Genomic DNA, 14,210 nt, shown 5'->3' with positions numbered 1-14,210 from the left:
GAAAAGCAAGGATAAAGCGAGAATAAAGTGAGACCTGAGCATGCTTTGGAAAAATGAAAGGGATTCAAGGCAGCATTATGTCCTGAACTTGCTAGGGACCAGAACCTGCAGGAACATGTTGGGAACAATCACAGATTTCAGAGGAAAAGAGTTCCTCTGGATGAGAGCTTCATCTGAGAAGCTTTATTTGTTTGCAGTACCCTCTTTCTCTTCTAAGGCAGCTATTTCATCCTTTGAAGCAGATTTTCCCAACACGCAGATTATTTCCAGTGTGGAGATACTAGGGAAAATAGGGAGAGTCGGGTCAGGAAGGGTGAAGTCAAAAAGCAGGCAGTGGCGGATGTCCTTTTACAGAAATAAATTTTATTTTTTTTCTCTTCCTGCAGGTCAGCGTTTTAACCACCCTGGAGCGCAGATTCAACTTGCAGAGCGCGGACGTGGGCGTGATAGCCAGCAGCTTTGAGATTGGGAACTTGGCCCTCATCCTCTTTGTGAGCTACTTTGGGGCCAGGGGCCACCGGCCGCGTTTGATTGGCTGCGGGGGGATCGTCATGGCCCTGGGCGCCCTCCTCTCCGCCCTCCCGGAGTTCCTCACCCACCAGTACAAGTACGAATCCGGAGAGATCCGGTGGGGGGCCGAAGGCCGGGACGTATGCGCTGTGAACGGGTCTACCAGCGACGAGGGACCAGATCCAGATCTAATCTGCAGGAACAGGACTGCAACCAACATGATGTATTTGCTCCTCATTGGAGCGCAGGTCCTACTGGGGATTGGTGCTACCCCTGTACAACCTCTGGGAGTCTCCTACATCGACGACCACGTGAGAAGGAAAGATTCTTCTCTCTACATAGGTAAGGTGCTCCGACCATCTGGGTGGCGCTGTCTGTGGGGAGCTGGTTCAGTTTCAGTGAACTTAATGCTTTACAGACCTAATGTAAATTAAAGAGGAAAAAAAAAAGATCTGCCCTTTTCACTTAGGCTCGTGTACCTGCAGGAGTTCTCCCAGGGAGCCCTTGATCGTGACCACCAGGATAAAGTTTCAGGGTCTATTCTCCATCATGGGGAATGTCTTCCCCCACTGATTAATGTCTTCTCACTCTGAGCCAGTTTGAATCACTTCCACCTCCTATCATTAGTTTACCAGAAGCTTCATAACCCCATCTGTAGTTTCTGATTTGGTAACCAGCGGGAAGCTAGGCAAAGACTGTAAACTCATTATGGGCAGGGAATGTGTCTGTTTACTGTTGTACTCTCCCAAGCACTTAGTACAATGCTTTACACACATTAAGTGCTCAATAAATGTGATTGAATGAATGAATGAAAGAAATGACGTGATTCAGAACAGAAACAAATCATTTACCCTCTTCTCTTGGAATAATTTTGCATTCATTTGCTCGTTCAATTTACTGAGCACCTACAGATGTATATCATTGTGCTATGGAATTCTTGGGAGAGAACTGTACAGTAGAAATAAAGTAAAAATCAGTAGTCCTGCCTCTGGGGAGCTGACAAACATAGGTAATGTGTTGAGCTCTATGCATGGAGCATCCAGATCTTTTGGTAAGCACGGAGATAAATCCACTTTCTCGTACTGGATGTTGGAGTGATTGGAGAGAGCGGATGGAATGCCCCTTTACCCTCCTTCATAAACCTCAAGTCTCTCGGAAACCACTTGAACAGCATCTTCATGCTTTAAACAGAATAAGGTTCAGTTTGCAAGTAGTGCCCTCTGTACTCTGATTCTGAAGGTCTTTTTTTTTTAACCAGGCATTGTACTAAACCCTGGGGTAGATACATGTTAATCAGACTGGGCACAGTCTATAATCCCATATGGGGCTCAGTATCTTAATCTCCAGTTTGTAGATGAGGTGTCTCAGGCATGGAGAAGTTAAGTGACTTGCCCAAGGTCTCAAAGAAAACAAGTAAGAGAAGCAGCAGGGCTCACTGTAAAGAGCATGGGTTTGGGAGTAAGAGGTCATGGGTTCAAATCCTGACTGCGCCAGTTGTCAGCTGTGTGATTTTGGGCAAGTCACTTAACTTCTCTATGCCTCTGTTCCCTCATCAGTAAAATGGGGATTAAGACTGTGAGCCCCACGGGAGACAACCTGATCACCTTGTATCCTCCTCAGTATTTAGAACAGTGCTTTGCACATAGTAAGGACTTAACAAATGCCATCATCAATATTATATAGGAAAGCCGGTACTAGAACCCAGGTCCTCGGCCCTTAGCTCTTTCCACAGACCTTACTACTGATGCTGTGCTGCTTCTTAGGTCCTCATTAGTCTTAAGAATAATGTCAGGTCAATCTAGAAAATGTCCTTCTTCACCACAGAAAGTTGTATGAAGCCTAATTAGATTTGAGTTGGGTAAATCTGGGACTGCTTTATGGGGCCAAAACACTAAGCCAGATTTGATCACTTCAGACATCCCAGAGTGCTCACTACATCCCCAAACAAGCCACCCTCAGCATTTATGTATATTCAATTTCATATTCAGCTGTCTCATCCTGACATATCCTTGTTGCTGTCTGTTACATCTGTGTTCTTGTTGCTCTCACTTTTTAAATATAATTCGTCCCTGTCTGTCTTCACCATTAGATTATGAGATTCGAGAGTAAAAGTTCATGTCTTTTATTTTTGTTGAACTCCTCTTTCAAATGCTTAGTACTTCCTAAAATGCATCTGTAAAGTTTTCCTTAGAGCAGCCGCCTGGTACAGGAGGAGGTGTGAAATGAGAAGCAGCATGGCCTAGCAGAAAGAACCCAGGCTGGGAGTTAGAGGACCTGAGTTTTATCCTGACTCCGCTAGTCCCTGCTGTGTGACCTTAGTCAAGTCACTGAACTTCTCTGTGGCTGTTTCCTCATATGTTAAATGGGAACCTGGCTCTGCTATTGATGATGATGGTATTTGTTAAGCGCTTACTTGCCTGCCGTGTGACCTTGGGCAAGTCACTTAACTTCTCTGTGAATGTTTCCTCATCTGTAAAAGGGGAATTCCTTCCTACTTAGTCTGCAAACCTAAGATGGTACAGGGACTGTGTCCAACCTGATTATCTTGAATCTACTTCAATGCCTAGAGCAGGGCTTGGCACATGATTAGAGCTTAACAAATACCACAATTATTAATAGTAGGTGCTCAGTAAAGCTATTGAATGTTTGAGTCATCAGGGTATTCCCCTGAAGCATAGAGGAATCCCTCAGAGACAAGGACACTGAATGTCCATCGGAAGGAGCCTGGACTGGACTGGCCAAAGTAGAAAAATGTTTGTTAGAATATCTCAGTGGGTAGAGGGGCCGGCAGTGTGAGGGTCCTATCAGAAGGGACCTCATTGGACACATCTCCACATGTTCACTTGCCTGTCTAAGTGGGCCAAGAGCAGCATCAGGATGGGCCTGGGAGTCAGAAGGTCATGTGTCCTAATCCCAGCTCCGCCACTTGTCTGCAGTATGACCTTGGGCAAGTCACTTAACTTCTCTGTGCCTCAGTTACCTCACCTGTCAAATGAGGATTCAGTCATATTTATTTAGAGCTTACTGTGTGCAGTGCACTGTACTAAGCACTTGAAATCTACAGTTAGGCAACAAATAGAAACAATCCCTATCCAACAGACTCACAGTCTAGAAGGGGGGAGAAAGACAACAAAACAAAACAAAACACAGATTGAGACTGTGAGCCCCATGTGGAACTGAGACAATGTCCAATCCAATTTGCTTGTATTCACTCCAGCACTTAGTACAGTGCCTGTCCCATTGTAAGCACTTAACAAATACCATCATCATCATCATTATTATTATGGTTTTCTGACTCTATCTTTCTCATCTTGATTTGGTGTGAAAAAGACAATGCTAATGCCACATCACTCTGTTTCTTCAGATTTACCTGTTGGGGGTTTGTAACAAGGATTTGGCTTATTGGAACCCCCTCCACTGTGAGTTAAGGTTCTTCATAAACTCTCTGTCTGTTCCTGTCCATTGCCCCTGGGAAACTAGCCCAGGCCTGGACAACCCTCAAGTCCCATCTACTCGGGGAGGTCTTGTCAGTTTGAACACTTAGGCTCTAGTAATTGTGGTCCAGAAATGTCCTGCACTTCCCCTGCCATTTCCCAAGGTCCTCAGGGCCAGGAGCATGAGCGTCCACAGGAATCCCAAACCAGTCCTTTCCTGATCCACATCCACAAGATTTCTGAAACTCAAGGGAGGCGATATAATGTTTGGTCATCTCTTCCCAAGATCAGCTGGGCATCGATTGTTTTGGAAGGTCTTGTTCAATTCCAAAACTGAGCCCACATGGCAAGTGCGTGATCTCTGCCCTGGCTCTCCGTACCATTTCCGCCTCTTGGAATGTGTCCCATGTCATCACCAGGGTGTTTCACAGCAGAGAATGCACCTCCTATCCAGGCTGGCCTCAACAGGCAGTGATGTTATTCCTCTCACAGCTTCAGAGTCATAGCCACGTAAGAAGATCCAAACATATGCAGCTTTTACGTGGCTCCAGCATTTCTCTCCATCTGCTAGAGCTATTTGTTGACCAGTTGAATTGCAGCTGAGTCAGCAAGCCTGTGGGAAGGCTTGTCCTTTTCCAACATGCATCAATGCAGGTGTATCCAGAGCCCACCCTCCTCCCCATTCCATGGGCCCCCATAGACAAATGGCAAGAAAAGAGCACGAGCAAGAAATTCTGAAGCACAGTTTCCTAAGATTGAACCTAGGCTCGGTTTAACACAGCTATGCTGGGTGGGACATGTGAGGAGACTGAATGATAGCAGGATACCCAAACTGCTGCTGCATGGAGAAATGAAACTGGGAAGCCAAATGCAAGGTGGACAGATGGAGCATTTTAAGGTAAAACATGGTAAAACAAATGTCAGATGGTGCCACATCCTAGATGAACACTGGGAGTCAGTTGCTGAGGACAGCACACTGCCATCAAGTCACAAGTGGGTCTGTTTGAGTCAAAGCTTCATAGGGGAATCATGGAGGCATGAGAGGCATCAGCACCAGGTTCTGAAAAGATTGAACACAACGGCTCAATAAGGGAAAACCTTTATGGGGGCTCAGTGTGGCCGGAACCCTGGATTCTGAGTTGGCCTTTTTAACTACAAACACATTTGTAGGTGAACTTCATTACCAGTGGTGGCATCTGTGATTAGAAAGGGCCAGCTTATATAAGCTAATGATGCTGCTATGGCCCTTGGTGAGCAGACCTAGATTCTGAGAATCCCAATGAGCCATGTAGGGTAAGGGGAAAGAGGTCACTGGATCACTAGGTGCTGAGCAGCAGGGAGAGCCAGAGGTACCAAGAGAAATTAAGGGTATAAACTCTGTTTCCAGGACTGAGATGTGGCCAGGAAAAGGGTGGGATGGTTGCTGACAGTGGTACTTTTCAAGGGCAGGAAAGGGTCTGCCCAATTTGGAACAGGTCCTGCCCCGAGGCAGGTTGGATGCATTGGGAATTGACTTCCTTTCTGTGCCAACATTGGAAGGAACCACCGCTCAGGACTCCCCTAATGTTCGGAGACCTCATCCATTCCCCTGAGACGTTTAGTTGAGAGGGCCAGCTGAGTGACCGTTGTGTTTGCTGTTTCCTTCCTGAAACAGAACATGGCAGAGAATCAGCAGAGATCACTACCATAGGACAGAAACCAAGTAGTAATGAAGTGAAATGCCTGGGCAAGTTTTCACTCAGCAAGCTAAGCAGCATCTGGATTGGGTACAGTCTCTCCCACGAAAGGATGTGGGGTTTTGAAGTAGGGCCAGAATGGAATTGGTTGGGTCTAGTGGAAGCAGTGTTGGGCTCAGATTCAGGACTCTTTAGGTTTTAATTGCTTCTCCACCCCTGCCATGATTTGACCTTACACTGACAGGCCCAATGCTCCTCTTAGCTATTCCTTGCCTCAGTTTCTCTTCATACAGTGAGAGGATAATTCTCAGAGCTACCTATAAAAATTAAATGGGGTCCAATGCCTGAATCACTGGGTAATCCAGTTTAGTCCCTTATTGGTACCTCACCCTTTCCTCGCTCTGAGGAAGAACTTTGGCCACTGTGCGTGACTTTTTTTTATATTAAGAAGTATAAGATGACATGCTTTTGTGGCCCCGGGTGTCTGGGTTTAAACTTTACAACGGCAGTTTCCGAAGTTAGCAGCCTGAAATAAGATGACACTAAAAAGCAATGGTAGCAACCTACAGGCAGTTTGCAAAAGATGAGCTTAGGGATGAGGTAGAGAGAGAGTAAATGAGAGACGCGAAGAGAGGAATGCCGATTTGGATCGCTTGTTCTCGGGAGGTGGGATTGGGAATGGGGAAGATAATTTCTCCAGGAGGGGACTCGGTTGGCAGTAGTCTTCTATGGTGCCACCATAGGAAACCACATATTCAAGACCAAAATATGTCGGGTTTCTTTTAGTGCTATTGTCAGAACCTAGCAGAACCCTCCATGTTCCAGCTAATGATGTGAAGAAAATTATTCTCTGCTTTCGTCTGCTAAGGTTTTGTTTAACATAAAGGTCAGAACAACATTGGGAATCAACCAGAGGGAACTCATTTCTGATCAGAGTTCAAAACTTTAAACACAGCATACGTTCTCTTTCCAAGGACTTGTTTTTCCTTCTCCTTCACCTGGCTTTGGGTAATAACTTTTTCAGTTTTCAAAAGAGTGTTGACTGAGGCATAAATCAAATACTGGGTGACTGTAGTTCATCTTACAAAATAATTAAAAAGCAGTCCCCCCTAGGGCCCCCTGCTGCTCATTATATTCTTGCAGCTACATCGATACTGATGTTTCCCTCATTAATTTATTTTTCTGAAGTAAATGATGCTGTAAACCCGGTCGTTTAGCTGCCAGAGTCCATTTTCCCCAATAATACTTAAGATTTGACATTTTCAGAATTGGCTTTCCCTCAGCAGTGGGAAGTATAACTTCACGTGTTGCCTGACAGGGAGCCGGAAATAACCAGTCAAACGCCATTCAGCTATTGCTTCCTTCTCTGTAGGAGGGTGGGAGGGGATGAAGATTGGGGCACCATCTGAACACTTGAGATTCCAATTAGCATCGTGTCTGTGGTCAGCGAACCTCAGGGGTCTGGTCGGTTTGTGACATTTCTGGATGCCCTGCAGGAGGAGGAAAATGGCAGATTTTTTATTCCTTAGCTCACATGAGGGTCATAGATCAATCATTAAATCATTTATTTCTGGTTCCCTTTGTGAGAGCACTGTACTAAGTGCTTAAGTGAGATCTTCAACACCCTGAGCCTCCCCAGGAAGAAACTTGTTTCTACTGAGGCCAGGGTCCGGAAGGAGGAAACCTGTAGGAGGAAATCTTTGTCTCTGGCTTGGAACTGAATCAATCAATCAGTGGCATATATTGAGCATTGTTTGTGTGCAGAGAACTGTACTAAGCACTTGGGAGAGCTCAATAGAGTTGGTAGACACTGTCCCTCCCCACATAGAGTTTACAGTCTAGAGGGGAAAATCAGTTTTATCCAAGGGGTAGTGGGAGAGGGAGGATTGCTCTCTGCAGTTGTGTCAGTGCCAAGAAAATGGATGTGAAGGGGAGCAGTGGAGATTGGCCTCCCCTAGGTTAGAGTGAAGTGGGTGTGAGTGCAGTAATGGGCTAAGAATTGCTCCTGAATGAGAGTCACTTGGTATTTAATGAGCCTTGGTAATCCAGGCAAGACTTCTATCGTCTGACCATGTTGAAAATGGAACGAAGGGCTGATCCTTTTCTGACCTGCTTGTTGCCATTTGGTTTCTGATTGAGAAAGTGGGAGTGGGAGGGGCTATTTAAAACAAATGTATAATTAGAGAGACGTCTGGAGACTAATAATCATAGCCCAGTACAGTAGGCTGATGAACACAGATCAGTCTATTTTGGCAGTGTGTCTTTCACAGGTAGAGTCATCCTGGTCTCTCTCAGAAGGGAAAGGGAAAGGGAAATTCTCATTGAAAGAGAGTTAGGTGTGGTTTGGGGTGAAAGAGTTTGAAAGAATAACCTCTTTGGAGTAGATAATGGAAATAGTATTTTCTTCATTTGTTCTTTAGCATCTTCTTTTCCTCTAATCCCTGCTTCATACCTCTTTCTTACCAGACTTTGATTTTCCTTTACCCAGTAAAGCTGCTGAGACTTTTTTTTTAATTGGATTTGTTAAGTGCTTACTATATGTCAAGCACTGTTTTAAGCACTGGGGTAGATATGCATTTATCAGGCTGAATACTGTCTCTATCCCGCATGGTGCTCACAGTCTAAGTAGGAAAAAGAACAGATATTCAATCCTCATTTTGCAGTTGAGGAAACTGAAGCACAGAGAAGTTAAGTGACTTTCCCAAGGTCGCCCAGCAGGCAAGTGGTGCGGCCAGGATCGCTTAGTACAGTGCTCTGCACATTGTAAGCACTCAATAAACATGATTGACTAACTGACTAATTGACTCTGGCTCCCAGGCCATTGACGCTGACTCTTTCTGCTAGGCTGTGTTGCTTCCCATTTCACCCCCCGAAAACATACTTTTTTTCTTAATATTTTACTCAACTTTTTCTCCCCTTTTCTTAGAGGAAAAAGTTATTGAATCAGATATTCTTGTTCCCAAAAAAAATATCCCATGAGAGCAGATGTTCTGAATGCCCATTTTGTCCCCCTAGGGCAGCTGTATTTTTTCATTGCTGTTTAAGATAGAGGAAGAGGTAGAGTGGATGTTGGCCCTTAACAACATGACAGACATCACAATTATACTTTTTGTTGTTAGAAGAAGTCTTTCCCCTCCTGAGGTCCAAAGAAGCGTATTTCCTTAGAGACAAGAAGCAAATGGAGAAGCAGTCTGGTGATAACTATCTCCACAAAATGATCCCCAACTGATGGAAGCAAACATCTTTTCATTATCAAGGAATTCAGCCCCTTTGGTTAGTGTATTCTTAGCAATATGTTGGTAAGGTTGCAGGGTGTTGCTCTTTAAGAATATCAAGATATTACTTTCTCTCTTTCCTGACTCACAGGACTCTGGTAAACTTCAGTCTTTAAAAAAGAGTTAACTGGAAGCTTCTGGAGTCATTTTCATTTCCATATTTCATTTGAGTTGGATTAGTGTCCCACAGCCCTGAGAGGCCAGCAGTGGTATCCTAAAAAATCCTATTTAAAAATAAAACATCCTCATCGCTTTTATAGGCACCAATAACGAGTATTTACTAGCAATAAATTTATTTAGATCAGAGAGCTAAATGTACAAATTTCCTGTTAAATGGCTATATTTTTTTGAGTGCAAAAAGTAAAACTGGTCTGGGCTCCTATATTGTTCAGCCATTGCTATAGCTACGGCCCTCTACCCACAGTAAGCGCTTACTACTAGTGCTTTATCTCAGGGCTAATAATCAGTGTTGTCAGGATTGACAGAACAAAGTGGAAGATTAGATACCCTTCTCAATTCTTCATCATTTCATATTTCCCATGATGTATGTCTAATTGGGGTACAGTGGTAAAATATGGGAAAGTTATGATTGTGCATTTGAAGAAGGTGTATTTTAGGTGGCTTAATACCTTCCAGGACAAAGGAACAGGACATTCCTAATTCTTGTCTGAGATTCTGCACTATCACTTGTAGGTGTTTCAGTGTTCAAGGGAGTGAATATCACAGCTGAGACTTCATAGTGAGAAAAGGGAGACCTGTCTATTTTTTAATGGTATTTATGAAATTCTCATTATGTTCCAGATATTATACTAAGCACTGGGGTAGATACAAGATAATTGGGTTGCACACAGTCCCTGTCTCTCAGAACTCACAGTCTTAACCTCCATTTTACCGCTGAGGTAACTGAGGCACAGGGAAGTTAAGTGACTTGTCCAAGGTCACACAGCAGACAAATGGCAGAATCCAGATAAGAACCCAAGTTCTCTGACTCCCAGACACGTGTTCTTTCCACTAGCCCACACTGCTTCTCATGTAACCTTGAACTGTTTCCTAACTCGGCAGCCAACATACTGTAGCAATTTAGGGGGAGATACTGACTCAGGTTTTCAGAGAATGTTCCTGCTCTCATTGGAGCAGTGTTGCCTAGTGGAAAGAGCACAGGCCTGGCACAGCTCTGACACTTGCTTGCTGTGTCCCCTTAGGCAAGTCACTCAACTTCTTGTGCCTGTTTCTTCATCTGGACACGGGCAAGGGGTCGGCAGTGAGACAGACAAGATTGAGGTACAGTGAGTCGGCTGGCTTTAGAAGAGCCACGTGTGAGAGTTGGTTTTGATGGTGGGGAGAGTGGCGATCTATCATATGTTAAGGGAGAGGGACTTCCAGGGCAGAGGCAGGATGTGGGCAAGGGATGGGCAGTGAGACAAAGAAATTGAGGTGCAGTGAGAAGGCTGGCTTTAGAAGAGCCAAGTGTGAGAGTGGGTTTGTTGTAGGAGATCAGCAAGGAAATCATCAAGGAGGGGAAGAGCTGACTGAGTGCTTTAAAGTTGATGGGAAGGAATTTCTGTCTATATAGAGATGGGTGAGCAACTGGATTTTGAGGAATGGGGAGACATGGACTGAGCAGTTTTTTTTTTAGAAAAATGCTCCAGGCAGCAGGGTGAAGAATGGACTTGAGAGTGGAGAGACAGAAGGCAGGAAGATCAACAAGAAGGTTGATGCGGTAGTCAAGACAGAATATGAAAAGTGCTTGGATCAGCACTGTAGCTGTTTGGATGGAGAGGAAGGGGCAGATTGTAGAGATGCTGTGAAGGCAATGCTTAGATACCATTGGTTAGGAGAGGAAACGTAAGATTTACTGCCAGAACAATATGTGCTTAGTTGCTTTTGCGGTAGTGGTGGTGGCTTGTGCTGAACCATTCACAGTCTCTCCCCACTGCCCTGGGTCGAGTGGCCACATTGCAAAGTGACAACAAGCATAATACCATTTTCTAACTTAAATGTTTATTTGAGACACACACAGATTGCTGAAAAACATTTTGAACTCTCAAAGTCAAGCTTTTCCCTGGGTCCTTCCTGAGTGTAGCTACAAACAAAGGGTAAACTAGTAAGGAACTAAAAAATCAGTTTGTGATTTTAGCAGTATATATTTCCCCAAGCATTTGAGTTATGAAACTATTTTGGGGACAGTGAAGTTTCAGAAGTTTCAGAAGCCCAAAACATCGCCAGTTGATAAGTTCTTATTTGGGAGACTTGGGTTCAATCAATCAAACAATCAATCAATCGTATTTATTGAGCGCTTACTATGTGCAGAGCACTGTACTAAGCGCTTGGGAAGTACAAATTGGCAACACATAGAGACAGTCCCTACCCAACAGTGGGCTCACAGTCTAAAAGGGGTTGCTTTCTTAAAAAGTGAATGTGCCAGCCAAAAAATAATAATTCATGGCAAAACAGAAGGGTTTATTGCAAATTGAAAGGGCCTTTCTGTAACAAAACCTTGGCCAAAATGGAATATAGTATCACAGATTAACAGCCTCATTAGCGAAACAGTTTCTAATAGAATCTGCAGAAAGGTTCACACCTATGCAACCTTTTGAATTGAGGCCTAACTCTATCTTTTTTTTTTTTAATCCCTCTATGCCTCAGACTCTGCATCCAAGGCCCATGATAGCTGGTAGAAAAACATAAAAGAAAGTCAGCAGATCCAGTATAATTCTTACCCGTGCTAACTTTATTCCCCATCCCCACCCCCCACCCCCCGCTGCCCCTAATTAAGGAAGCTTTGGTAACTAGTCTGTTTTGTCCAATTATAACCGGAAAACGCTAAGTTGGACTAGGTTGGGTGATTCTGTCACCTCTTATTTGGGAAAGAATACTGGTCATGTTGGGCTCTTTCTCTAACCTAGTAACACCTTTGCTTATATTTTCACACTCCAAGATATCTTCCTCACTGAGACAGACAAGCTTACTGGAAGGAGCACAGGCCTGGAAGACAGGGGTCCTGGGTTTTTATCCTGGCTCTATCACTTACCTTTTATGTGACCCTGGGAAAGTCATTTAACTTCTCTCTGTCTCAGTTTCTCAACTGTAAAATGGAGATTCAATATCCTTTCCCCAGTTGACATAGATTATAAGGCCCCTGTGGGACAGTGACTGTATCTGACCCAGGGCTTAGTCCAGTGCTCTGCTCAGAGTAAGTGTTTAACAAATACCATAGTTTATTCATGTTAATTCTTACGTGGCATAGTCTCTGCACATGGTAGATACTCAGTAAATGATGATGAAGATCTCAGGGGTCCTGGAGTGAGCTCAGAGATGAGAAGCATGATATGCGATCATTGATGATGTACGTGCCATATGCATGGTTTCAGCAAGTTAATCAAAGATATTTATTGAGCACTTACAAATCTGTACAGCACTGGGTTAAGGACTTTGGAAAGTACAATACAATAGAGTTGATAAATGTGATCCCTGCCCACAGGGCATTTACAGTCTAGAGAGGGAGACAGACGTTAAAATAAATCGTGGATATTCTGTAAGCTCCTCTCCAGATTGTAACCACTTTTTTTTCTTTGATGGTATTTGTATTTGTAAAACACTTACTATGTGCCAGGCACCGAACTAAAGACTGTAGTAGTTACAAAATAATCAGATTGGACAAATTGGGCTCATAGTCTTAAACCCCATTTTACAGATGAGGTAACTAAGGCACAGAGAAGTCAAGTGAATTGCCCAAGGTCACATAACAAAAAAGTGATGAAGTTGGGATTAGAACCCAGGTCCTTCTGACTTGTGCTCCATCCACTAGGCCATGCTGCTTCACTTGTGGGCAAGGGAACATGACTACCAACTGCTTTTTATTGCACTCAGTAAGTTTATTTACATAAGTCCAGTGGGTCTAAGCATGGGGTGAATATCAAGAGGTAAAGGGTTCATATTTCAGTGCATAGGTGACACAGAGGGGAGAGCATAGAGGGGAAACAGGTCTTAGTGTCCAACCTGATGTGTTTGTGTCCTCCCTAGCGCTTAATACAGTGCCTGGCACATAATAAGTGCTTAACAAATACCATAATTAATAAAGATTTTTCCCATGCAGATTTGAGGCAGAAACAAAATTTCCCGTTGAAAAATGATCACCAGAAAACATACTCATCACCTGAAAGCCCATTCACAATCTGCAAAATTGTAAATTATACTCAGGTAGTGTCCTACCATGGCCTGCTGAATGGATTCCAACACAGAACCATCCTCCTGGCTCCTGGTCTTTAAATGAAGCTTTTAGGAAACATTGACTGTTATCCAGGAACAGGCTTCTGTTCATTTCAGAATTCCTCCTTGACATACTGCTTTGAGCCTCTGTTGCCTGTTACTAAAACTGGTGTGGCTGAGGGGTAGTAACGACTTTTTGGATCCAGTATGGTTAAAAGGAAAAAAAAAACCTCCCGGCTCAGTTTTACAGCTGCACTGAGCTTGTGAGAAAACTGCCTGTAAAATGCCCCGTCTCTGAGACTTGATCATCAGAAATTCTGGTCATTTATACATTTAATTGTGCAATATAGGAAAAATCTATCATTTTTCCCCTCAAGTGACTGGTTTACTTAGTCTCTTGAGGGCCAGAGAGTGTCTAATTCCGACCTGTGCATTCTTTCCCAATTCTTAGAACAGCTTGCACACAACAAGCACTTAAATACTATTACTACATATCCTCATAAGATTTGGCCGTCAGCCATCCCCTTCTACACGGGATTGAACCTTCTTGCGCTGCCTTGTCCTGTTTTCCTGGAAGGGTGAGAAGCTGCATGGCTTAGTGGAAAGAGCATGGGCCACTTACGTGCTGTGTGACCTTGTGAAAGTCACTTCACTTCTCTGTGCCTTAGTTCGCTCATCTGCAAAATGGGGATTCAATACCTGTTCCCCCTCCTACTTAGACTGTGGGCCCCATGTGGGACCTGATTATCTTGAATCCACCCCAGTGCTTAATATAGTGCTTTGCACATAGTAAGTGCATAACAAATACCAAAGGTATGTAGGGAGGGAATGCATCACTGGCCTACTTAAAGCGATGCAAACTCTGCCTTGTTGTAGGAGCAGAGGGGAGAAGAAAGCAAGTAGCAGCTAGAATTCCATATGCTCAACAAAAATTGGGCTGCTCTACCAACATGCTCATGAGCTTCAACATGTGTGCTTTTTCAGTATGATGCTCTCAGTAAACTCTTCAAAACCACAGGCCATATGGACAGTGTGGTCTCTATGGGGCCTAACCTGAAGTCAGAGAATGTGGGGGGGTGGGGGGAATTATGGAGAAGTTTGTGACA

The 14,210-nt window shown here is 44.0% G+C and overlaps 1 protein-coding gene across 2 annotated transcripts in view; it reads left to right on the top strand.

The window, feature by feature from the left end:
- SLCO3A1 (solute carrier organic anion transporter family member 3A1) overlaps positions 1-14,210 on the top strand; it is a 344,892-nt gene that overhangs the window by 89,594 nt on the left and 241,088 nt on the right. For both annotated transcript variants that reach the window (XM_038747216.1, XM_038747215.1), the window contains exon 2: positions 387-852. In XM_038747216.1, coding sequence (XP_038603144.1) covers positions 387-852 — 466 coding nt within the window. The remainder of the gene's footprint in view (positions 1-386; positions 853-14,210) is intronic.

Source organism: Tachyglossus aculeatus, chromosome 5, assembly GCF_015852505.1.
Source record: "Tachyglossus aculeatus isolate mTacAcu1 chromosome 5, mTacAcu1.pri, whole genome shotgun sequence".
Taxonomy (NCBI): domain Eukaryota; kingdom Metazoa; phylum Chordata; class Mammalia; order Monotremata; family Tachyglossidae; genus Tachyglossus; species Tachyglossus aculeatus.
Note: the sequence above shows the minus strand (reverse complement) of the source record. Positions and strands in the feature narration are given on the sequence as shown.